Source organism: Lithobates pipiens, unplaced genomic scaffold (assembly GCF_037356315.1).
Source record: "Lithobates pipiens isolate NorthernLeopardFrog02 unplaced genomic scaffold, aLitPip1_a1.2 Scaffold_25, whole genome shotgun sequence".
NCBI classification, from domain to species: Eukaryota; Metazoa; Chordata; class Amphibia; order Anura; family Ranidae; genus Lithobates; species Lithobates pipiens.
In genome coordinates, this window is record NW_027507787.1 from 66929676 (window position 1) to 66956440 (window position 26765).

At 41.4% G+C, this 26765-nt stretch overlaps 1 protein-coding gene across 2 annotated transcripts in view; it reads right to left on the minus strand.

The window, feature by feature from the left end:
- CDH23 (cadherin related 23) overlaps positions 1–26765 on the minus strand; it is a 1769196-nt gene that overhangs the window by 1079793 nt on the left and 662638 nt on the right. For both annotated transcript variants that reach the window (XM_077454574.1, XM_077454575.1), the window contains exons 7-8: positions 16879–17073; positions 3175–3303 (exon numbers count right to left, since the gene is read on the minus strand). In XM_077454574.1, the coding sequence (XP_077310700.1) occupies positions 3175–3303; positions 16879–17073 (324 nt within the window). The remainder of the gene's footprint in view (positions 1–3174; positions 3304–16878; positions 17074–26765) is intronic.

The window sequence follows — 26765 nt, forward strand, 5'->3', positions numbered from 1 at the left end:
GAGACACAGCAAAGGCAGGAGTAACGAAAGAAAAAAGCTAGATTGAAAAATGAAAGAAATCTTGGAAAAAAGGGACATTACACATGTAACAAAACCCAGCTTTATGACATAACTGTCATAATAATCAAGACAACAGAATGCTATTTGCAAAGGTGTCAGAGAGAGTACGCAATTACACTCAAATACTCAAGCATGCATACTGCATGACCCATGACTTAAATGTTAAAGGGACACAAAATTCAAATGTTTTACAGTATTAGCTCAATTGAGTCTCCTGAAAGCCACTGAAAAGCATAGTCTTACATTTATTTTCTATACCGTTTATTGCAGCTTCTCAATAAGTCCTTTTTTATATTTAACATTTGACTGACCTAAGCCACTCTGGAAAAACCCTGCAATATGGGGCACACTTTAAATTGTAGTACAGTTCTGCATAATCAAGATATTTTCTTTCTTTTTGGAGTCTTATGATGTAAGCAGTTACCTCCAATGTAAGCACACCATGAAACATACAGTAGATACTGGGACAAGCTAAATGCAATGCTTACTGCCCATGTAAATACAGTACATAATGGCAAATCAAACATATAGCAAGCAGTGACAACAATGATTAACCGTAATTTAATGCACGTGCGATCTACCAGAAAATACTATTATCAGTAACTAGTGCTATAAAGTATGTACAGTTATTATTGGCAATAAATCAATAAAAGGGTAGGGTCAAAAGGACCAAGGCTAGTTTGATAAGGCTGGACAGGATTGGAAATAGCAGAGCACAACGGGGAAATTAGGTAGCCAGAACTACAGTAAGCAGAACTGAGTAAGATAACAGAGTAATCAGCTGAATGCTAAGATGTCGGAGTGTTGGGGAGACAGGATTTTAAAACTCTCAAACCCTCAATAAATATAAAGCATATCTAAAACCATTTTTTTGTTTTGTTTTTGATATAATAGAGAATAATGAAAACCCTGTTTCTTTGCTTTCTGTGTTACAATTGGGATACTTTTTTCAGTTCTTTCAGTTCCTGACTCACTAAAGTAGAAAATTCGAGGACATCTATTTAAAGTAAAGGAAATCCTCTCGTACTATACTCACCCATTGCTTTCTTTACCAATGACAATGGTCACTCAAACAGAGATGAATCTACACAGCAGGGACTTTTACAGCAATATAACATCTGGCAGAGTTTCTAACCTTTCCTTACTATCCTACATAGACTTTATACACACGAGTGATAGTGGTACATAAACTGTAGTGAAGCACAGGCTATTAGCTACTGAAATTACTGTCAAAATCTAGTGCCTCCATTGGGTGAAGCAAGTTTATCTCTCTCTCTCATTCTAGGAGTTTTATTCCTCAGTGGTGCATTGTGGGAAAGAGTATACATGTTTAGTGCTGAGTGATGCAAGCTCTCTTTCTCCCCGGCTGTAACCAGGAGGAAGAGTGAGGGGTGTGTGTATGAAGCTGCTGCTTTAAGCTGGTCTAGGGGCTTTGGAAGTGATGAGGCCTGGAACTGTTGATCTTCACTGGAGACAGGATGGAGTCCCATAGAGGCTGGTTGACTCGCCTGCAGAAGATATACAACTGTGAATAATAAAATTCTCTCTGTTTTATCTAAAAGTGGCTGGTGCTCATCTGTCCACGTGTCCCATTATACTGAAGAGACTCACCCCGAGGTGAAATGTCAACTCATCCTGACTCTGGAGGGAACACTATGACCCTAGGGGTCAGGGGGTGCAGGATACAGGGCTTTTTTTCAGCTGGAACTTGGTGGAACTCAGGTTCACCACCTGTGGCTCAGGCCCTCTGCTCCCTGCTCACCACTATCACTTGTAATCACAAAAGTCCGGCTTCTGTGTTTACAAGTGACATCTTGACTCTCAACAGCTCCCGTAGATCTCATCTACTGAATGGCTCCCACACTGAGTACAGGATGGGGACAAGGGAGATGCAGGTACCCAGGGTGGAATGAGGATGCCGACACCCACAATGGATGATCTCCCTGCAAGTGCGAGAGATGGAGCCACCTACCTGTGTAGGGAGGTACTAGAGCGGGCTGCGTACTTTAACTTAATACAGCAATAAAAGTAAGCTGGAAGATGGTGGAGCTTTTAAGGAAGGGGGGAATACATGGGCAGTAGAGGGGATTGCATGCAGAGGTCAGAGCTGAAGAGGGGTGAAAGTGAGATGTGGATGGGGAATGCAGAGGTTAGCAGCTGTGGAAGAAGGCTGAATCCTGCACTGTGTGTGTGTAGTGCACCCCTGAACTCTGCACTCTCTAGCCACACCTAGCCCAACAGGTATTGTGACTGACACAATATTATCCACATTGACTGAGGGATGCAGCAAGCGGGGTTCCTCAGAGGACTCTGTATATGAAGGGGTCATGCAAGAAACTCTTTTCCATTCCTTTCCCAGTTTCTGTGACTAAAAGCAGCATCATAGAAGATGCAAAGAGTAAAGTTAGCCATAGATGGGTTGAAATTCAGCTGGTTAAGCAGGGACCAGCTGTATTTTGATACATGTGTGGCCACTGCAGTTGAGCAGAAATCTACCGATCGACTTTTATTTTTCATGGCCGACAATTATTTTCTTTACACTCAGCTGTCAGTGGGGAAACCCGCTGACAGCTGATAAATCATTGGTGATTAGGGACGCAGAGGCCAGCTTCCCTGCCCACTCTTTAGCAACCAGCTATTCTTCAGACAAAATTGGTCGATCAATTTTCGACCGATACAAATTAAAATCGTTCTGCAAATTTGGAATTGGCTAAAACATAAAGGAACAAAATGAAACTAATTTTTTTATTCTACACGTCTAGCGACTTTGTAGAACACAAAACAGTCACATTGATCAAAGTCATAACAAAGTTGCACTCATCCAAAGTCCTAAAGTCGCATTATAAAGTTGCAATAGCAATCACATGATTTTGAAGTCGTACAAGTGTGAATGGGGCCTAAGCAGAGAGGATCCAAGTCTAGAATGTTTATCCACCGCTTAAAAAAAGAGTATAAGGCCAGCTTTGTAAATATTTCCTCATATGGATAGTACCTCTGCTTGTAGTAGGTATTTGACATGATTTGCATCTCACTCTATATTTGTATTAAGCAAAATTGTAGAAATCATACTATTTTATAATACAAACATTTTTAGAATAGATGAAAAACTCTTACCGGAGGTGAGTTTTCATATATGTTAGTGCTATAAGGCAAGTTTATGAAGATTGGGTCCATATCCTGAATATCTGTGATTGTGATGGCCAGATTGGCCAGTGTTGAAAGGGGTTTTGTTTTGTCTTGATCCTAGAAAAAATACACAAAAAACAATGGGTTACAGGACCTTCATAAAATATGTTAAACACTAAGTGATGAAATATGTGAAGACATATACAGTGGGTATAGAAAAGAATCACCCCATTTCAAATAATGACATTTTGTTGCATTGCAGCCTGAAATGAAGACAGACACCATTTTGTTTTATCCAGTTGCATTTTCTCAGTGCAACTTATAACATCCAAGTGAAAGATATACCACCAACATATCAGGAAAAAAAAATCCAAAACAGAATCATGTGTTAGTATTTTGTTGAACCACCCCATTGTTTCAGTATTTGTTGAACCACATTTTGCTTTGATTGCAGCCTTGATTGCAGCCTTTAGTCTGTTTGGGATATGTCTCTACTAACTTTGCACATCTAGACTTTGCAACATTTGCCCACTCTTCTTTGCAGAATTGCTCAAGTTCTGCACAGGCCAGTCAAATTCCTGCACCACAAACTCGCTCATATGGCTTTATGGACCTTGCTTTGTGCACTGGTCCAAATAATTTGGTGGAGGGGGAATTATGGCGTGAGGTTGTTTTTTAGGGGTTGGGCTTGGCCCCTTAGTTCCAGTGAAGGAAAATTTTAAGGCTTCAGCATACCAAGACATTTTGGACTATTTCATGCTCCCAACTTTGTGAGAACAGTTTGAGGATGGCCCCTTTCTTGTTCCAACATGACTGCGCACCAGTGCACAAAGCAAGGTCCATAAAGACATGGATGAGCGAATTTGGGGTGGAGGAACTTGATTGGCCTGCACAGAGTCATGACCTCAACCCAATAAAACACCTTTTGGATGAATTATAGTGCAGACTGTGAGCCAGACCTTCACCTCCACATCAGTGCCTGACCTAAAAAATGCGCTTCTTGAAGAATGGTTAAACCTTCCCATTGACACACTCCTAAACCTTGTGGACAGCCTTCCCAGAAGAGTTGAAGCTGTTATAGCTGCAAAGGGTAAGCCAACTCAATATTGAACCCTACGGACTAAGACTGGGATGTCATTAACATTCATGTGTCCCAATACTTTTGGTAATGTAGTGTATATATGCATTTGTGGATAACATAATCCATTTAAAATATAGTTTCAGAGGTTTTTAAACATTATACAAACTGCATATTGATGATTTATACAGGTAGTGCTGTGCAAATGATCTAGGTTTAAGCAAATGCAAACAAGTTTAATCATTGGTGACTATATGTAATAATGAAGCACACTTTGAGACTGACTGAAAATACAATCTATCAATCACAAATGTGAATAATCTCTTCAAAACATTTGTTTAATCAATATCTGTTATTATCCATTCTCTGATGCCATGCAGATATTTGTTGGTTTGATCAGAAGTGATCCGCAAACGGTTTACATGGCCAATTGCCTTGACGGAATCAAAATTAATCAAGCATTTGCTAAATCAGTCAATGAAAGATGTTTAGATTTTGGTCATTTCAATCAGCCTAATTGAATTAAATGATCGATTAAATGGTCATATAGTGATTTCTGTGTGTGTCCACAAATAACTACCATTAAACTTACAAATTAACATTCTCATTGCATTTTAAAATGTACAGTATAAATGTATGTACAGTCATAGTGATGCATGCCGTTTATACCAAGGTAACAGTCTATTTTCTATTTATGCTCATGTACTAGTGGTCAAAAAGTTGCTACTGTCTGTGTGTGAAATATTTTTTTCCATTTAAATAGAAAATTGTTTGCCATTGGGTTCCAACATCACTTCTGAGTATGGTGCAAACTTCTGGGTGCATCCTTCAAGCTTTGAAGAATTAATAGATGTGCAATCAGCTAGATGCGTTCTATTGTTAATGGAACTATCTTGTCATCCTAATATCTATTCTTCTCTGCTGAGCAATGTCAGTAAATATATATTGCATGGTGCCATGTGATGAGTATAAATACTGGGATGTGTTGATCGGAGATTGCCTTTAATATCTGTGTTGTGGTGTCAGGTAATGACAGTAAATGTGTGCTCTGTGTAGCTATTTAATCACAGGTTCCAGCTGAACCGAGAATCCGTTCCAGACAGTTGCTGTCGATTGCTGAAGGATCAACTCCTGAGAAACACTCACTATGACACAAAGTTTCCTGGAAGAATTATTTTCACTTCTGTCCCTCTCTCATTTTAATTCTACCCTAGACACGATTGTGTGTATATATTCTGTATAATTTACATTGTATCCACAGGCTTAGTTCCCCCCACCCCTCACGGGAAGTCATCATGACCCAGCCAGGAGTGCAGAGGTCAGAACCATATTTTCACTTATTTTCATATGCATTTTGAAAAGCACAGTACAAGCCTGTCATGACTTTAACAATAAAGTGTCCATAGTTCATTTTGAACATGCATAACTTTTTAGCAATACAGTGTTAGCCCTTGTACACACGGTTAGAAATTCTGACGGAATGTGTCCTATCGGACCGTTTTGTCGCATAATCCGACTGTGTGTGGCTCCATCGGACTGTTTACCAAGTTTTCCAACTTGTCCGTAAAATTTACCGACAAAATGCTCCGATCGGACATACTCCGATCATGTGTAGCCTACTCCGACGGACAAAGCGCCACGCATGCTCAGATCAAATTCCTAGACCAAAGCTATAGGCTACTAGCCTGAATGTAGTCCCGTCGTAACGAAATAACGTCATCATGTTATGTACAATCAGATTTTCCAACAACTTTTCCACTAAACCTCTAAGAAATCTTTTTCATTGGAGTGTGGCCATCTGGGCATTTTTGTTCAATTTGTGCCTGCTTTAACACAGGCATTGCTCGTGGTTTTGCAATGCTGGCTGAACGAGGAATTGTGTTGCCCACTAACTGGTGCCAGCTCTATCATTCCTGTCAAGCACTGTCCCTTACTTAGTACTTCCCTTGGCTCTGCTTTATATATTGTAGATCTGAGAGGTGATGGGTGTGGTCAGGAGCTAGCATAATGACTGGGTTTGCAATCTACCTGTCTGATGGCTATGACCAACAGGTACGTTGTGATTGATGGTTTGCTCATGCTCTATACCAGCCTTTTTGCAACCTGAGGTGCCTTCAGGTGTCTTCAGGGTTGCCTTGGCAAAATATCAAAAAATTGCCCAAAAACTGTATACAAGTCAGCGGGCGGATCAAGCTTGCCTATTAGTCACACAAAGTCACAGGTGTGTGCACCATTACAACCTTCTAGCCAGTGTTCTTACAACCAATGATGTCATTGGATGAGAAGGAGAATGTTGAACACATGCACAACATCTTTGCTTGCTCCTCTCTTGCCCCTCTCCTTCAGCATGTGGGTCATATTAGCTGAGTGAGGGAGAGAAACCGAGATAGAAGAGAAACATTGGAATACTAATCAGAATCAGTGTGCAAAGGTGTATTTGCTTTGGAAGAATAAATGTTAGGTGTCCTATGCATGTGGATGTTGCTATGGCGCTATGAACCTCACATAGCGCCGCCACTGGCTCAAATGAGGCAGGGCATTTCTGTGTGACGGGCCCGCACCATCAGCTAGATGGCATATTAAAGGGGGGGGAGAAAAGAAACAACAAAAAAAGTCCTCTCAAGGAGAGAGATATGCAAAAACATGTATTTTTGCCATAGGGGATCCCAGGAAGAGGATGGAAAGGCTACAGTGAAATGGGAAATATAGCAAGTATACAGATAAATGGGAACTTACTTCATAGAGAACAAAGACTAATACATATGGATTTAAATAACATTGGACTTCCAAAAAAGGGGGTATAAGGATGATTTATGCATCATGAAATGTAATACAAATATATATACATATACTTATACATTAATATGAGAGAATGCATAAATTATACATACAATGATTGAAGTGAATCACTCAATTATACTCCTGATTATGAAAGGTACATGCGACCCAAAAGTTGCATAAGTGAGCATGCATGCAGATTAAATCAATAATGAAAATTATTGTTTTGTCCAGTGTTATTTGAAAAGGAGAAATGTAAATGATGTTGAGTTTGTATAGATGGATCAATTACATTAAGGGTCATAAGGAGTGTGCACAGCCCTAGAGGTTGCATATGGGAACATATATATAAATTGAATCAATAATAGAGCTTAATAGAGTGATAATTACAATAAGCAGGCTGATATCCATAACAATTGGTAGAGTGTTATTACTTTTCCATTCCTACAGAGGAGAAGCCCTCTAAGAATGGCTTAAAGGAAATGGCTTCGTTCAAGCCAGGTGATTGTGTTGCCTTATGCCGCGTACACACGAGCGGATTGTATGGCGTACTTAGTCCGTCATACAATCCGACGGACAATCCGTCGTAGTTTCCACTGAACGGACTTGACCACACACGGATACACAAACAGTCCATCGAAAGCTTGCGCGATGACGTGTACAGCACGTACGATGGGACTAGAAATAGGAAGTCCAAGACACAGCAAAGCACCCTTCCGCCGTGTAAATCCTTTCTGGGCATGCGCCATTCTTAGTCCGTCGAACTAGCATACTGACGACCATATTGTCCGCTGAAACCAAAGTACGACGGAAAGATTTTTGGAAAAACCAAAATTCTTAGTACTCCAGACTGCACGCTGAAAAAGTCAGCTGAAGCCCACACACCAGCGGATTGTCCGCTGAAATGTGTTTCAACGGACTAAGTACGTCAAACAGTTTGACCGTGTGTACGCGGCATTACGTTTATGGATCCAGCCAACTTGGTCTTACCAATATAAAAACATGTACAGTCACACAACAGCATATAAATCACTTCAAACGTTTTAGCAAAATGCTTAGGCCGAAAAATCTGACCATTCGGTAAAATTGGATTTTTTTTCCGTTAACATAAACTTACAGTAATGGCATGATCTACAAATATATGTCCCTTTGTATTTACAGTGGTATTTTTAATTTGCCCCTCTAAACTCGCTACTGACAATTTGATCCCTCACAGAGGTTGCTCTCCTAAAAGTAAATAATGGGTTTCTTAGTCACGAATTGTCCCAAAGAGGCATCGAGTGTGACCCTTAATGTAATTGATTCATCTATATAAACTCAACATCACTTACATTTCTCCTTTTCAAATAACACTGGACGATACAACACTTTTCATTATTGATTTAATCTGCATGCATGCTCACTTATGCAACTTTTGGGTCACATGTAACTTTCATGATCAGGAGTGTAACTGAGTGATTCACTTCAATCATTTTATGTATTATTTATGCACTCTCTTATATTAATGTAAATGATATGAAATATGCAGACATAGTTCCTGTTTCTCTGTATACTTACTATATCTCCCATTTCGGTGTAGCCTTTCCATCCTCCTCCTGGGATCCCCTATGGCAAAAATACACACACGTTTGTGCATATTTGTTTCTCTCTCGAGGAATTTTTTGTTGTTGTTTCTTTTCTTCCCGCCCCCCTTAGTATGCCAACTAGCTGATAGTACTGGCGTGTCCTGGCGACTCATTGTGTTACTCGTGGACATGCGTTGTCCATGAGTGAAGCTCTGCGGGCCGGTGGGCGTAACTACTTGGCTCCGGCGTAAGACCTGTCGTCAATGCGCTGGGCCTGGGTGGCACGTGCATCCATTTTGAGCTTAAGACAGTGCCATTTCCTATATATATATATATATATATATATATATATATATATATATATATATATATATATATATATATATATATATATATATATTATAGTCAAGCCCTTCTTTTCAGTGATAATAGTATATTTTCTTAGGCTATATAGTAACACTTATATTAATGAATATTATTACTTTCTAGACCTGTGAGTCCACGCTATTTTTTTGCTTGGTGCAGGAATAAGATCATCCAGGTATCAAACTGCTTTCAACCAAACATTACACCATTACACTCATAAGTGCACATTGGGAATGTTTTACCTTATAGATTTTTTGCCTTTTTTTTTAGGGCTCCTCCTCTTCGCCCGACCCCAGTGTGTCCTCAGGCCATTCCCGCCTTCCAATCAGCTATTACTCCCTCAGTGGAGGAGGGGGTTCAGGTTGACGGCAGGTCTCCCCTTTTTTGGAGGGAAAGCCCAACCACCTACATACATTCATGCTGCCAGGGACCCTTGGGTTGAGAATCTGAAAGGCACCTGTATCCTCGTATATTTTTAAACTTTGGAATGTTGAACACATCGCTATAATATTTGTAAGTGTTTTCTTTTCGGATATTGTTTGTTGCTGTAAATAATGTTACTACCATACGTTTATTCATTATTCTATTCTAGAAATATGATTTTTTTTTCTTGTTTACACTCCTGAAGAAGGAGGCGATTTCTTACTCTGAAACACGTCGGGTGCGAGAAACCAAAAACTGTATTGGATATTTATTTATATAACAGTGTAAACGTTTTAGATATGTTTAAACACTTCATGCTTTTTATACATTTTTCTATATCTTCCTAATAAATATTTTGAAACCAACACATTTTACTAAAATCCCTTGATTTAGTTTTGTGCCTTAAAAGTCCACCACATAGGGGATCCTTTTTCTTTGTTATATACATTAACAGAGGTGTAGCTTGAAGCTTGTGGGCCCCGATGCAAAGGTTGAACTGGGCCCCCCCCCCCACTACCACCCACCACTTCCACCGTGTGTGCAGATACTTTCACTGCATGCCAAGATACTCAAAGTAGCTTAAGAGTTTAGAGTTCCCAGAGTTCCTCCTTACATTAGAGGATAGGGGTAACCCTGGAGAATCAGAGGACAGGGACCCCTGGCAAGTCACTTGGCAGAGCTCCTTTCCCATCTCAGAGCACTATTTACAGCTCACTCCCCCCCCCCCCCCCCCACACACACACACGCACACTACACAGGGCTGCTTAAATCACATTCCATTACACATAGTCTATCAACCTCCACAGGGTGTATCTGGCTTTTATGTTGCCGTTCTGACCTGTGAAATTCCTTGGTCGGAACGGCAGTGTAGCTGCAGTTGGCAGGTACACCCTGTGCAGATCATGGCTGACTGGCTGTGTTGTAAAAGAATGCGATTTCAGCCCTGCGGAGGAGGAACAGTATAGAGTGCTGTACTGGGAAAGAAGCTCAGCAGTGGACATAGCATCCAGGGTGGAGAGGGTGGTCAGGGGGCGTGACATATATCTGGGGGGACAAAGCCACGCGAGACAAAATCTGGAGCCTGCAGCCCCTCAGGAGGTGTTAAGGGATTTGTTTTAGCAATTTCTGAAGTTTTCTCTGTTAGTGTTGGCAGGTGTTGGGGGAAGGTCACCTCCCGGAGGTGTGTGTCTTTTCCCCAGTTGTCAGGGAAGTGGGGGAAGTAGATATCCCAGGGTGGGCGGGTACAGAGAATCCCGAGCTGCCCGAGGTTAGCAAGCAGGTGATTCACTGCTAGGATAAAGGGCAGTCCTAGAAACCAATCACTTTCTTGAAGCAGCTGTCTCCATGCAGGTACAGCATGTCTCCATCCAGACATGCTGTACCTTCCTCCGATCTCTGCTCTGTGTAAGGTAAGACAGTGAGGGAGGGTGTACAGTGTCCTTTAGTGTCCTTACGGGGGGTAAGGACATGGTGCTGCAGGAACATGCAGTTTGGCACTAGGGATGAGCCTGATGTTTGAGTCGAACATTGGGTGTTCTCCTGTTCGCCAAATAGCGAACAATTTGGGGTGTTTACGGCAAATTCAAGAGCTGCGGAACACCCTTTAAAAGTCTATGGGAGAAATCAAAAGTGCTAATTTTTAAGACTTAAATGCATGGTATTGTCATAAAAAGTGTTTGGGGACGCCCCTGGGGACATGTATCAATGCAAATAAAGGTTTTAAAAACGCTGTTTTTTCGGGAACAGTGATTTTAATAATGCTTAAAGTGAAACAATAAAAGTGAAATATTCCTTTAAATTTCCTACCTGGGGGTGTCTATAGTATGCCTGTAAAGTAGTGCATGATGTGTATTGCCGGGACTGACAATTCATTATAGCCACGAGTACTTATAAATTACTTTTTTCCTTTAGAAATGTAATTTTGCTCTCGAACTGTTCTAAACACATTTTTTGCCTGTTTGCATGTTCCCTGGTGTTCAGTGGGAAAAATGTCCGTTATATTGGCGATCATTTGTAAGAATGCTCACAGCAGCCCGGGCGTGAGACTGAGGAGATCATTGAGGGGTGTTTGTCTCTTCCCCATCTGCCCTAAGGACATTGTGGAACCCCTGGCTGGATTAATTGAAAGATTACAGTTTACATAACCCTTCTTCCTTTCTCCTGCCCTATATTTTTGGGCTTTTCGCTTCTTTTCGGGCTTCTTTACATTACAATACACTGACTACAACACTACTTTACCCCTGTAGAGACGCCTCTCTTTTTCTTTTTTGGTTATCCAAGGGGAATAAGAACTATAAGCTCCTGATGAAGCGTTATGTTGAATGCGAAACATGTAGAGCATCTAAACACCTCTGAGCTGATTCCTATGTGATATCCTGTATATGCAAATTATTTCCTGTACTGATGATTATTGATTCCTTATCCCCATGCTGGATACCTATAGGAATATATATAGATTATGATGTACTTTTAATACGCTAGACAGGAAAGGAGGCATTGAGATTTTGTTTGTTGTTCTTTTTTTTTTATATAAAATTGTTTTAAATTTTATTTCCCTCTCCCCCTTTTTTGTTATACTTACATTTATGTAAAAGTCCATTTTTGTCAACAATTTTTGTTGAAGTTTTTAGAAAAGTAATTTGTAAGAATGCTCATTCAATTGGCAGGCATTGGGAAGGACATGACATGTTAAAGAGATCATTAGTGTCATGGTGCTGGCTCTGCTAAGCGGCATTGACCCCAGAACTATGCAGACACCATCAAATGGGAAATGTATTTACATAAGATGATTCTTTTTCTCTTTCCACCTCTTCTCAAGTAGAATTAATAAAGTCCAGTTGATTTTTCCTTATAGCTGAGCTTCTCTTTGCCCCTTATTAGGTTAGATTGGCCTTTCTCAACCTTTTTACCTTAGAGGAACCCTTGACATAATTTTCAGGTCTTAGCCCTTGTACACACGGTCAGACATTCTGACAAGGGCTTAGGGTACACCTGATTAAGACAATTCACAGGAGGTCTGTCAGAAAAATGCCCTGTGCATTGGTGGTCATTTGAAAGAATGCTACTTTAATTGGCAAAATGGCAGTCATTGAGAAGAGTGCCCTCATTACAGTGGTGGTCAGAATGCCACCCTTATAAACAGAAAAAAAGATCATTAGTGACATGGTCCTGGCTCTGCATTGACCCTGGACACATGCAGGCACCATCAAATGGGAAGTAAATAAGCCACAGCCCAAGGAACCTTTAGCAATCTCTAGAGGAACCCTAAGGTTACATGGGACACTAGTTGAGAATGGCTGGCTTAGATCCAACTAGTGCTAATTTTGTAACAAGCTACAAATATTTGCCAGAAGTTTCACAGATGTTTGACTGCTCACACAGTTTTCTGTCATTGAGTTTTTTCACAGGTCTGATTTCTTATTAACACCTGCGACATAGTCCTTCTCATTGCAGACATGTTGAATTTGCTAGTGACTGATTGGTAAACTGGTCATTCTATAGCACTACATCATGCCTTCCCAATTGCAGCCAAAGCTGATTATGTGGAATTAACACTCATTTAAACTGAATTCAATAGCACAGCATAAACATTATTTCTAGAATAACCCTAAGAATTTACAGTTTATTGCCCTAGTGTATGTTTCTTTTCTGATCTATGATTTCCCTGCTAAGAGCTTATTACTGGTAAACTCTGCAATAAAATTTCAGAAGCTTATGTGTATTTAATGTGCATGCAAAAACCTATTTAAAAATAAATAAGATGGCTGATAGTTTATGGGTAATATAGTTTACCGTACAGAAAGATTGAAGGATAAAAGGTAAAGTGGAGTAAAGTTAATATAACTATTGGGTGGAACAAATTGAATGTACACAGCTGACAGAGTGCCTACTTTTGCATAGACTATACCAAATAAATATATTTTCATAATAGATTTTCATATACCATAGAATTTTGGTGATAACAGGAATGTGCAGGAGCTAATAAATGAGCTATAAATCTTCTGGAATTGGCTACGTTCACATAACTGTCAACCCACATTATGCTCCAGCATCAAAAAGAAAAAAGATACACAATCTTATTAAATAAGCAATTTATGGCAAAAAGTTCTAAAAAGGCATAGTAACCGCTAAGGATGAGCCGAACACCCCCCTGTTCGGTTCGCACCAGAACCTGCGAACAGACCTAAACTTCATGTGAACTTTAGAACCCTATTAAAGTCTATGGGGCTCGAACGTTCAAAATCTAAAGTGCTAATTTTTATGGGTGATGTAACGCAGATTTCCGTTACATCAGAGGGGGGCGGGGTCACCCATACGTCATTGGGGAACCCCTGGCTTCCCTCACTAGCGTCAGAGGGGGCGGGGTTAGGTGACAGGTGGCCCCACCCTCCTAATATAAGAAACATCAGAGCTGGGATCCCCGCAGTGTCTCCTCAGTGGAGACAGAAGACGGTTGCATAGATGGACTGCGCTGGACTGAAAATCACCCGTCGCTGGATCAGATCAGCCATCGCTGGACCCCGGAGAGATGATCATCCGTCTCTGGATAGCAAGAGTGGATTACCACCGCTGGAATCTTTTTTTTTATTTTTAATAAAGGAATTTTTCAAAAGTGTGTTTTTCTTATTTAACCATTTTTTAAACTTTCTTTGTGAAATGGTAGGGGTACTTTTGTACCCCCTTACCATTTCAAACAGGGGGGGCCGGGATCTGGGGGTCCCCTTGTTAAAGGGGGCTTCCAGATTCTGATAAGTCCCCCGCCCACAGACCCCCACAACCACCGGCCAGGGTTGTGGGGATGAGGCCCTTGTCCCCATCAACATGGGGACATGGTGCTTTGAGGGGTCACAGACCCCCAAAGCATCCTCCCAATGTTGAGGGCATGTGGTCTGGTACGGTTCAGGAGGGGGGGTGCTCTCTCGTCCCCCCCTCTTTTCCTGTGGCCTGCCAGGTTGCATTTCCACGGATAAAGGGTCTGGTATGGCTTTTTAGGGGGACCCCCACATCATTTTTTTTTAATTTGACGTGGGTTCCCCTTAATATCCATACCAGACCTGAAGGGCCTGGTAATTGAATTAAGGGGCTTTTTTTTTATCAATGAATGAACTGTCATTGAGTGTTCTCTGTATTATGAGAGCCGACAATTCATTACAGCCGCAAGTGATTTTAAAAGACTTTTTTTCCTGCAGAAATGACACTTTGTGCAGGGACAGTTCTAAGCAAGGGAAACATGCACCCCTTCACAGGCATACTATAGACATACCCCAGGTACAAAATTTAAAGGAATTTTACACTTTTATTGTTTCACGTTAATTATTAAAATCACTGCTCCTGAAAAAACTGCAGTTTTTAAAACTTTTTTTGCATTGATACATGTCTCCTGGGGCAGGACCCAGGTCCCCAAACACTTTTAAGGACAGTAACTTGCATATTAGCCTTTAAAATTAGCACTTTAGATTTCTCCCATAGACTTGTACAGGGTGTTCCGGCTTTTCGAATTTGCCACGAACAGCCCAAATTGTTCACTGTTCGCTAAACAGGCGAACAGGCAATGTTCGAGTCGAATATGAGTTCGACTCAAACTCGAAGCTCATCCCTAGTAACCGCCAACAACCATCCTGGCTTCATTTTACTGAAGCCATGGCAGTAAAAGATGGATTATGATTGGCCTCTATGGCTCAAATTTTAGGGATGGTCCTGATGTTCGACTCTAACGTAAGTTTGACTCAAACATCGGGGATGCCCCCCAAAGCACCTTGTCCCCATGTTGATGGGGACAAGACCCTCTTTCCAAAAACCCTGGCCATTGGTTGTCGGGGTCTGCAGGGGGGCTTATCTGAATCTGGAAGCCCCCTTTAACAAGGGGACCCTCATATCCCAGCCCCACCTATGTGAATGAATTCACCAAAAAAAGTGCCAAAAAGTAAAAACCACAACAGACAGTTTTTGACAATTCCTTTATTAAAACAGAAAAAAAGTATCCCGCGATGCCCATCCTTCTTCAATCATGCCGGCCGATGAACCGGAAAAAAAACTCTGCCTCGATGGGAAGCCTCCTGGTGACTGCTGTCTCTTGGTTGTGACAGCTGTTATCAAGGCAAGGGAGAGGCCACTCGGTGATGTAACCAAGTCACCCCTCTCCCTTCTGACGTCATGTGAAGTCAGACAGGGGTGGGGTCATACGGTTACATCAGAGGGTGGCCCCACCCTTGCCTATATAACAGCCGCCAAAGCCAAAAGACAGCAAACGCCGGGAGGCCTCCCATGGAGGCAGAGTTTTTTTTATTCCATTTTTCGGGTCTGTCGGGTGGCATGATTGACAATTAATGTACATCGTGGGACACTTTTTATTTTTATTTTGTAATGAAGGATTTGTCAAAAACAGTTTATTGTGTTTTTTTTACACCAAACCCCAAATCACCCTCCCCATATTGAGGGCATGTTGCCTGGTATGGTTTGCGGGGGGGTTGCCTCACCCCCCCCCCTCATGCTGTCCTCCAGGCTGAATGCTCGGATAAAGGCCTGGTATGGATTTTGGGGAGGAACCCATGCCAATTCTTTTTTTTTTGCCATGGAGTTAAAATCCATACCAGACCCTAAGGGCCTGGTATGGACTGAGGGGGACCCACGACGATTTTTCCTTGATTTTTCATCTATGTTGTCGAGAGCTGGTAATACATTACAACCATGAGCAAGTTTAAATTACATGTTTTCCTTTAGAGATGTCATTATGCTGTGGCACTGTTCTACACATCACACATATGTGCCACTTTACAGGCAGACTAAGGGGAACGCTCAGGCATGATAGTTAAAGGAATATTACATTTCTATTATTTCACGTTAAGCATTATTAAAATCACTGCTCCTGAAAAAAACGGTTGTTTTAAAAACATTTTTGTTGCATTGAGACACGTTCCCTAAGGCAGTAGCCAGGTCCCCATACACTTTTTTTATGGCAATAACTTATATAAGCCTTTAAAATGATCACTTTTGATTTTTCATGTTCCTGTCCCGTAGACTTTAATAAGGTTCACATGTTTTCTAGAACGTTATGCCGGGAGGGGTGGGGGGGGGGGGGTTTGGCCCATCCCTAGTAATCTGCTCTTAGTCCTGTGCTTTTTTCACAGTTTTTCTGAATACATTTGTAGAAATACTATGAAAATTGCTTCCTGTTAGGATAAATTTATTGCGCACATGAAGGCTGGGCATATTGGACTTGCAATGCACTATTTTTCTTTACTAATGCTTAGCTATCCAACAATTTAGCCAGGCATTTTGTATATTTCTACATTTCAGTTCTTTTATATAAAAAACACAATGGTTTAAATCATGCATAGTTATTCCCCACACTTTTCACCAGAATGACCTCTCCACCTGCATTTGAATGATGTGAATAAATGATTGATTCATTAGCAGTCTAATTCTGCTCCTGCAGCAACAATGTAGGAACAGAATGGCTTCTATGAGATATTCACATCTTACCGTTGCATTGACCTGAAGTTGATAAGCCTGAGTGATCTCAAAATCCAGTTCCTTCATCACAGTCACAATGCCCCGGGTCTTGTCTATGGCAAAAAAATTAGAAGAAGGCTGGATGGAGTACAGCACACTTCCCCCTGTTCCCTGATCAGGGTCTGTTGCATTAACAAGGTAAATTGGAGTTCCCACCGGTGTATTCTGGAACAGCAAAAAACATAGCGTAAGAATAACAGATGGAAATTTACTAACCCACTCACATGGCAAACATAAATAAACTGACCCTGTTACTTTGTAATGTAATCTGAATTGTTTTATTACTCAGTTGGCAGCAAATCACCTAATTTTGTTTAGACTCAACACTGTGAATAGGCATAGTTGCCAGGGATACTGTTTTGCTGCTGTGTTGTAGGGAATACATTATTAGAAAAAGAAATATACCCATTTACCTTCGGAAACAACAATAATTAGTGTCAGTCCCAGTTTCACATAGGTGTTCGTTTGGGAACAATTACATCTTTACGTTTGCAAAATGCAGATTTTTTTTTCCAAAGTAATACAATTATAAGCTGCATGGGTGGGAATCTACTGAGGAACCACAGCCTAAATAAACTTAATTAAAGCACACATTTCAAAAATTTAAAACCCTAATAATAATAATTCAACCAAAGTAAAACCTGTCCTGCAGCCTACAGTTGCACAAATCTTTCATAACAAATATCAGCTATAAATTCCTTCCATATGTAACAAGCACCATGGCAGGAAGTATGAAAATTTGCAGAATCCTCCAGTGGCTATGTAATTGTAATAGGTACCGACCGTGGTAGAAGATATTAAACTTTGCAGCATTTGAGTGTTCAGTGCCTGTCATGCTCACTGGTAATTTTTAAGCACCAGGAGAACAAAAACAGTATGCATGGTTTATGATGGTACCGTATATACTCGAGTATAGGCCGACCCGAATATAAGCCGAGGCCCCCAATTTACCCCCAAAAAAACTGGCAAACTTATTGACTCGTGTATAAGCCGAGGGTGAGACATGCCTGTCCATCCCTGTGTGTGTGTCCGTCCATCCCTGTGTGTCCGTCCATCCCTGTGTGTCCGTCCATCCCTGTGTGTCCGTCCATCCATCCCTGTGTGTGTGTGTGTCCATCCATCCATCCATCCCTGTGTGTGTGTGTCTCCATCCATCCATCCATCCATCCCTGTGTGTGTGTGTCTCCATCCATCCATCCATCCATCCCTGTGTGTGTGTGTCTCCATCCATCCATCCATCCATCCCTGTGTGTGTGTGTGTCTCCATCCATCCATCCATCCGTGTGTGTGTGTCTCCATCCGTGTGTGTGTGTGTGTGTGTGTGTGTGTGTGTGTGTGTGTGTGTGTGTGTGTGTGTGTCCAGCCTACCTGTGTCCCGAGCCTTTGTCCCGAGCCTCCGTCCCGTGTCGTGCCTTGCCTTCGTCCCGTCCCGTCCCGTCCCGTCCCGTGCCGTGCCTTGCCTTGCCTTGCCTCCGTCCCGTGCCCTCTTCGTCGGCGGCCATTGTAAAATTCAAAAGCCGCGCCTCCTCCTTCGCCTGTGATAGGCGGAACACTGAATTTCCCAGCAGCCTGTGTTCCGCCTATCACGGACGTCGTATCATCCTCGTCCGTAGTACGAGGATGAGCGGATGCCCGTGATAGGCGGAACACAGGCTGCTGGGAAATTCAGTGTTCCGCCTATCACAGGCGAAGGCGGAGCCGGAGGCGCGGCTTTTGAATCATAGAATGGCCGCTGTCTGTCTGCTCGACACGCTGATCGAGCGGGCAGACAGCGATGACTCGAGTATAAGCCGAGGGGGGCACTTTCAGCCTCAAAAAAGAGGCTGAAAATCTCGGCTTATACTCGAGTATATACGGTAAATGGGTTGCCGTTCACATGAATCTCATAAAAAGTTGAATTTTTCAAGCTCAATTGTAAAGCCAAGAGGTACTTTGAGCAATGGTTTTCTTACTGATCAGAATTAAAGATCTTAGAATTAAATTACATAAACAGTTTTTACATGCATGAACATAGGGGTTGATTTACTAAAACTGAAGAGTACAAAATCTGGTTCAGTTCTGCATAGAAACCAATTATCTTCCAGTTTTCTTGTCAAAGCTTAAAGGGGTTGTAAAGGTAAATGTTTTTTCACCTTAATGGATTCTATTCTATTCTAATGCCTGTGCCCCCAGCCCCCCCCCCCGTTTTACTTACCTCACCCCTCGAAAGTCCCGCACTCGTCCCCCGACGTCCTTTCCACAGTTCAGCCTGGCCGCTGATTGGCTGGAGTGGATGGATGGAAAGCAGTGCAGCCATTGGCTTGCGCTGCTGTCAATCACATCCACTGACGCGGAGCGCCGGGGGGCGGGGCAGTGTGATACAGCGAGCGGCTATAGCCGCCGGCTGTATCACGGGAGCGCACCCACAGATGCTTCTCACCATGCGAGGGAGCTCACATGAACGTGAGAAGCACCTGCGGGAGGAAGCCGAGACAGCCGCCGAGGGACCCCAGAAGAGCAGGTTCGGGGCCACTCTGTGCAAAATCAGCTGCACAGTGGAGGTAAGTATAACATGTTTGTTATTAAAAAAAAAAAAATAATCACTTTACAATCCCTTTAATTAAACAAGATGAAGTTGATTGGCTATCATGCACATCTGCACCAGATTTTTCACTCTCCAAGTTTAGTAAATTAACCCCAATCAACCCCATTGTGTCCTCTAGCATGGTTGTTTGACATCATGGAAGCAGATTATACTGCAAGAAATGTAACAAGAACTGCTATGGATAAATTCTATGGTTCCAAAATGGTAACCAAGACAAGTAGCACAGAAATAAATCAAGACTTCACATGTACCGGTGTGGCTCTTACTAATCTATATTTTAAATCATACATGTTCCATGCCCAAGAGGCTTCCAGTGTTGTGGGTGGTCAAAATCCAGCTCAGATACTGTATCAGCAGCCAACATCTACATTGACATAGCTTGGTCAAATCTCTTTTTGATAATAGGCATCCTTAAAGTGAATCTACATGGTTGCAGAGCTAGTTTGTAAAGTTCCACACACTGATTGTAAAAAACAAAACAAAAAAACAAATAAAAAGTGCCTGTTATTTTGTTTTATTTTATTTTACTACAGTTACCAGTTAACATCATTATGTTACTAGATTAAAAAGGGCCCTATACAGTATCTAGTTTATTGAATCAAATTTGACGCAGAATGTTTGCAGGAAACTTAAAAAGACACCATCCCCTTACCCATACAGTATTACTGCAGAGTTTAAAGTGGTAGTAAAGTCAAGATTTCTACTTTCGGTCCTTGAAATAGTTAATAAACCATGTGCCAGATGTTTTTTTTTTTTTTACAATCTTTCTATCCTGTGCCCTTCCACATAAATCGAGTGACCTTCAGTCACTGCCGTACCCATGTCCTCCACTCTCAGTGGCATTGCATTGCAATCCCGCAAGAGTACATCCCCTAAACACCTCATGTGACTTGCTACTTCACAAGGGGGTGTAAAGTAAAGCAGGTACAGCTGGAATCAAACAATCTATGTTCTCATAGCAACTGAGAATTAAAGTGAGATTTGGCTAATTCATAATGTGCATGTGTGGGGTTACAGCCATCCTCATAAAGGGTAGTGGATGCTAGATGCAGAAGAGGCATACCAAGATGGCGCAGGCTTCTGAGAAAGGCAGAAATGAAAGAGAAAATACTTATAATGTGAGATTTTTCTTTTTATAATATAGCGATGTGCATTGTTGTTACTTTACCTAATGTCCCTAGGTTTATTTCCATTTGTGATGGCCGAGTTTACTACTGCTTTAAATTATCCTGAAAAAGCTGATTTGATTCACCTGGGGGAGCAGTGACAGTATTTAGGCCTAGTGAAGGAGGCCAACTTTCTCCTTCATACCTGGAAGTGCCAGGTATGGTCACCAGCTGTAGAGGAGCTCACTGATAGAGCCCCTCATGGTCACTAACAGTGCCTCTTTCCATGGCATCTGGGTTAAAGACAAATTCTGACACACCCAGAAGTGTCAGATGTTGAGGATTTTACCACACTCCCACACAGTAACCTGCAAGATGGAGCTCTCAGTCTTACAGCTTTGACCTACACAGATTAGGCAGCCAGGGTGATTGTGAGGCAGGAGAACTCCCATCCCAGCTGAAACACCCTACCACCCCCAGCTAGTGCCCAAAGCAAGTGCCTCTTCTGTCTATGCCTAGTTGTAGCCTTACTTGCAATTATTTTGTGGTCCTTGCTCTTACTCTGTAATGTTTGCTTTAAAATCTATGTAGACGTAATATGATCACACTAACAGTGTAATCTTGAAACTAAATACAAAGATATACAATGTCAGCAGCGCAAAATATTTTATTTTTTTTCTCACCACATAACAGCTTTTACTGCTAATCACAAAACAACACTCAATGACTGAAAATAAATAAATAAAAAATAACACCACTACCTATAGGACATGTCTAAGCTGTGCAAATGCCAGCTTTCAAAAATTCTGTTTTAAATACAAATTTCTGGAACTGCAGCAGTGGTTTGTAGTAGCAAGGGGCCACATTAAGCACTTCAGCCTGGAAGATTTGGCTTCTCAATGACCAGGCCATTTTTTGTGATTCAGCACTGCGTTGCTTTAACTGACAATTGCGAGGTCGTGTGACGATGTACCCAAACAAAATTGAAATTTTTTTTTTCACAAATAAAGCTTTCTTTCGGTGGGATTTTATCATCTCTGTGTTTTATTTTTTGCGGTATAAACCAAAAAAGAGAGACAATTTTGAAAAAAAACAAAACAAAAACACAATATTCTGTACTTTTTGCTATAATAAATATCCCCAATTTTCTTTTAAAAAATCTAATTTTTTCCTCAGTTTAGGCCAATATGTAGTCTTCCCCATATTTATGGTAATAAAAATCACAATAAGCATATATTGATTGGTTTGTGCAAAAGTTATAGTGTCTAAAACATAAGGGATAGATTTAGGGCATTTTTATTGTTATTATTTTTTACTAGTAATGGCGATGATCTGTGATTTTTATCAGGACTGCGACATTGTGGCGGACACGTCGGACACTTTTGACACATTTTTGAAACCACTGACAACTGTACAGCAATCAGTGCTATAAAAATACACTGATTACTGTGTAAATGTCACTGGCAGGGAAGGGGTTAACACTAGGGGGTGATCAAGGGGTTAACTGTGTTCCCTGACTGTGTTCTAACTGTGGGGGGAGGGGACTGACTATAGGAGATGACAGATAGTGGTTCCTAGCTATTAGGAACTCCCAATCTGCCTCTCCTCTCCTCATAGAACAGGGATTTGTGTGTTTACACACACAAACGTCCCTGTTTTGCCTCGTGTCTGGTGGCATCCCTGCAATGCAGTGGGCATGCGTGCACCTGCTATTCCACTTAAAGGAGCCAACGTACAGCTACACCAGTTCATGGGATCATGCTGACCTGCCGCAGTATAATGATGGCAGCTGGTCGGCAAGTGGTTAAAGGCTAAGTTCACCTTTGCTCACTTTTGTTTTTTTCTAAATTCCAGCTCCCCTATTTACTAATATAGCATTAATGTGCTTCTTTTGCCAAAATAAAACTGCCTTCCATTTATTGTTTGCATGCATACCTCACTGTCTTTTTTGATGTTTCAAAACACTGCTCGATTACTTCTGCCTAACTTCTTGGACAGACTTTAGGGCATGACATATGAAGGAGTTGACTAACTGAGGGTAGATGATGCAGGGTGTGTGCTAATGAGATCAGCTGGTCAACTCCTTCCTGTGTCTGTCCAGGAAGTAGAGAAGTAGTAAGTGTTTTGATGCATCCATAAAGACAGTGGAGTAAACGTGCATATAATAAATGGAAGTGCATTATTGCTATATTGGTACATAGGGGAGCTACAATTTAGAACAAAGGAGAACTTATCCTTTAAATGTATGACTCATAGTGCTTCTTTTCTAAACATTGGCATTACATTTAATATTACCTGTAAATTCACTTTAAAAAGAATGTTTTCCAAAAACAGGCTGTAAAAGAGCATGATGTTTCAGAACCATGGACAGCAGCACACACAGATACACAACTAAATGATACCTTAAAGGAGCTGTAAACCTTTGCCGTTTTTCACCTTAATGCATTCTGTGCATTAACCCCCCTGACGGTCTTCCCGAGTCTGGCTCGGGGTGGAATTTTTATACCAAAAGCGGTAACCCCGAGCCAGACTCGGGACTGCATCGCTGGATCCAGGAGGAGGTTTACTTACCTTCTCCCTCGGATCCAGCGTTGTCTCCCCGCTGTACGAGCTAGCCGTGTCTCGCTCGATCTATCACATCGCCGATCTCCGTTCCCTGTGAGCGGTGCAACGCACGGGGACGGAGATCGGCACCAAATTCAAAAAGTGAAACACACAGTATACATACAGTATAATGTAATCTTACAGATTACATTGCTGTATGTAAATATTTCACATCCCCTTTGTCGCTAATGGTCTGCCCAGTGTCCTGCATGCAGTTTTATATTATAAAAACTGTTCTTTATGCCTGGAAACTGTAGATTGTCCATAGCAACCAAAACTGTCCCTTTACATCAAAAATGATTTTAGACCAGCTAGAAAACAGCAATAATAAATTGGAATCACTCGCAGAATTGAGGGATAGCGATTTGTGGGGAGATCCGTCATCAAATATTGAAAAGTAATGATAGTGACAATTCTGCAACTGAGCAAATTTCAGTGTATTTGATTACATTATTGAATAATTTTTATTATTGTTATATTATTATTTGGTACAATTATTTATAATTATTTATTATATTATAATTTATGATTTCATTTTTCAAACTTTATTATACCCGGGATGTCTACTAGATTCTGGTTTGGACAGATTTGAGAGAGTTATTCCTAAGAATTACAGGACTACAATATAAAACGCCAAATTTTCATGCAAAATAATGGTACCGCTTTTAGCACCTAAAATCCGAAATAATCGTACTGCCAGGGAGGTTAAGGTGAAAAACATTTTTCAATGCAGCAGCACCCCCGAGCCCCCATTATACTTACCTGAGCCCCAAAATTTGCACGAAGGGAACGAGCACACATGCTCCGGCTGGTGTCTCATGTCCTCATTGGATAGTTTGATAGCAGCGCAGCCATTAGCTCCCACTGCAGTCAATCAATCCAATGACACGGGCGCCAGGGCCGAGTCATACATTCAATGGCTATGGATGCTGAAAGCTGGACTCGGGAGCGCACCTGCAAGGTAATCCCCTCTGGGAAGCGCTTCCCCTAGGGGGATATTTGATGAAGGTAAGAGCTGCTAGAGCCGCCGGGGAACCCCAAAAGAGCAGGTTCAGGGCCACTATGTGCAAAACAATCTGCACAGTGGAGGTAAGTATGACATGTTTGTTATTTAAAAAAACAAAAAAAAACAACCTTACAATCATTTTAAGGCTGGGTTCACACTATTGTAAATTGGATGTGGGGGAATTCTCTTAGCAGGAGATTGCGACTGGGGCTCTATGGAGCCTGTTCACACATCTCGGCAGTGGCTCCAGAGCAAATTGCACAAGAGTGGTGTGTGTCTTCTGGTCTGTTTCAGGTCCGAATTCAGCCTAAAATGTGCGCTGAAATCGGACCTGAAACAGTGAATGGAGACGCACCGGACTATTCCCTGTGCTCCTGAGAAATTTCACATTATACGCACTACTAAGTAAGGCTCAAGGATGGGCTTGAGCACCTATGCTTTAAACCAATTCACTTTATCTGTACTATCCTCTCACATTTTTATCAATCAAGTAATAAACATTTAAAACAAACAAAGTAAATTGTGTTAAGGTAATAGAAACATAATAATTATCATGGGATTTTAAAGTCAAGGAAAATAAGATTATATTATATTACACCAATAAAGATTCACTCATGTTCCTTACTAGTTTTATAGATTTATATCTCTAGGTTACCAGGCAACACCCAAACACTGTACAAGAACTGGCTCATTCTCAATCTTTTGTGGCTCTTTGACATTTTCTCTTTGTGCAGTCAAGCAGTTACAAACTCCTACCATGTGTAGCTAATTGGGAAAAGAGTAGGTACTAGTTGAAAAGTCAAACTTCATGAATCATGAATGAAAAGTATAAAAGGCTTGTATAATGATCTGTTATAATAAACTTGAATATGACATTAAGAATTAGATATTAGGGCTAGCGTACAAAAAGATATGGGATCAATTTAAGTCAGCTTTTGCTTTGTTTTTATTTCTTAGTACATACTAACATGACAGATATTGTTAATGCATAACAAATTAATTGAAAACACATGGTAAATTCATAGTAAACACAGTTCAAATGCTTCTCAGACACCAATGTACTGTATAGTAGCACTATAAATTACATCCATAACATAAACCCTCTCTATATAAACATGCATGTTTCAAGAGCATGAATGTGACAGTCCAGGCATTTTTGAAAACGAAAGGTACCATCTGACTGGCTGTTACAGGTAACAGCTCCTGCTTTACCTTTACAGTATTGGGCTCTATTCACAGAACAAGCTTGCATGAGATATTTAGCTGTCAGGATACACTTTGCCTAAATATCACATGCAATCCCGAAACTTTCAATTCCCTAGAGTGGTTTGCAGAGAAATCCTGAAACGCTAAAAATGCTTGGTAAATACGGCACGAAAAGGCATTAAAACCCATTTACAGGAGGAAATAAACGCATGTGGAAATTAAGCAGTGGTCCAGTCCAAGCATGAGGTACGTGTGGGATGTGTACTGTTTGATAAGAAGTGGGTGGCTGCCGAATCTGTAACAACCAATGTGTCAACAGCTGTCAGCAGGGTTCCCTACTGACAGCTGAAAGTAAAATTGCCGGCAAATAAAAAATTGAGAAAAAACGCTGTTCCCCCCCTCCACTCCCATCCCAATGCCTTACCAGGCCCCTCTTGGCAAATTGTCGAGAGCCCTTGGAGCAAGCAGCCATTTTTTTTCTTATTTCGGGTCAGCTTTGGCAGCAGGCATCATGATAGAAGATGGTTCTACACCGGGGGACATTTATTTTCATTTTTTAAATAAGGAACTCGTTACACTAGATATTATTTTTTGAGTGAATCAAGAGTACGATACAGCCCATACTCAATCACATAAGGGGGCTGGGATCTGGGGGGCCACTTCCAGATTCTGATGAGTCCCTGCCCACTGCAGATCCCCACAACCGAAGAGGCCCTTGTCCCATTAACATTGGGACAAGGTGCTTTGGGTGGGGGGCACCTGCCTCAAGGCACCCCCCATGTTGAGGCACATGGCCTGGTATTGTTCAGGAGGGAGGGGGTGCCCGCTTGTCCCCTTACTTTCCTGACCTGTCAATCTGCATGCTCGGATAAGGGTCTGGTATGGATTTTGGGGGGACTGCACATCATTTTTTTTTATGTTGGCATGGGGTTCCCCTCAAAAGCCATACCAGACCAAAAGGGCCTAGTATACATGGGGGGCATGCCATTTTTTTATGATTATTTTTATTGCTGGCAATCTTTGGTTTTACATTCAGCTGTTAGCGGGGAACCCCACTAGCAGCTGATGATTTATCAACTGTCAAGGACCTTGCAGCTGCCCACTCCTTAACAATGCCTATTTATTAATGCTAATAAATATGCCAGCTAGTGCCAGCTGTATTACCACATGTTTTTCTACCAATATACCGTAAGACTTCCTTAAATTAACTCATGCAGTATTTTAGTAGCTTTTTTTGTAAATGACAAAAAACATTTAGAAAAATGCTGAACAATATTTTACTGCATTTAACCTCCCTGTCGGTGATCCCGAGTCTGGCTCGGGCTGGAATTTCAGTACCATAAGCGTTAAT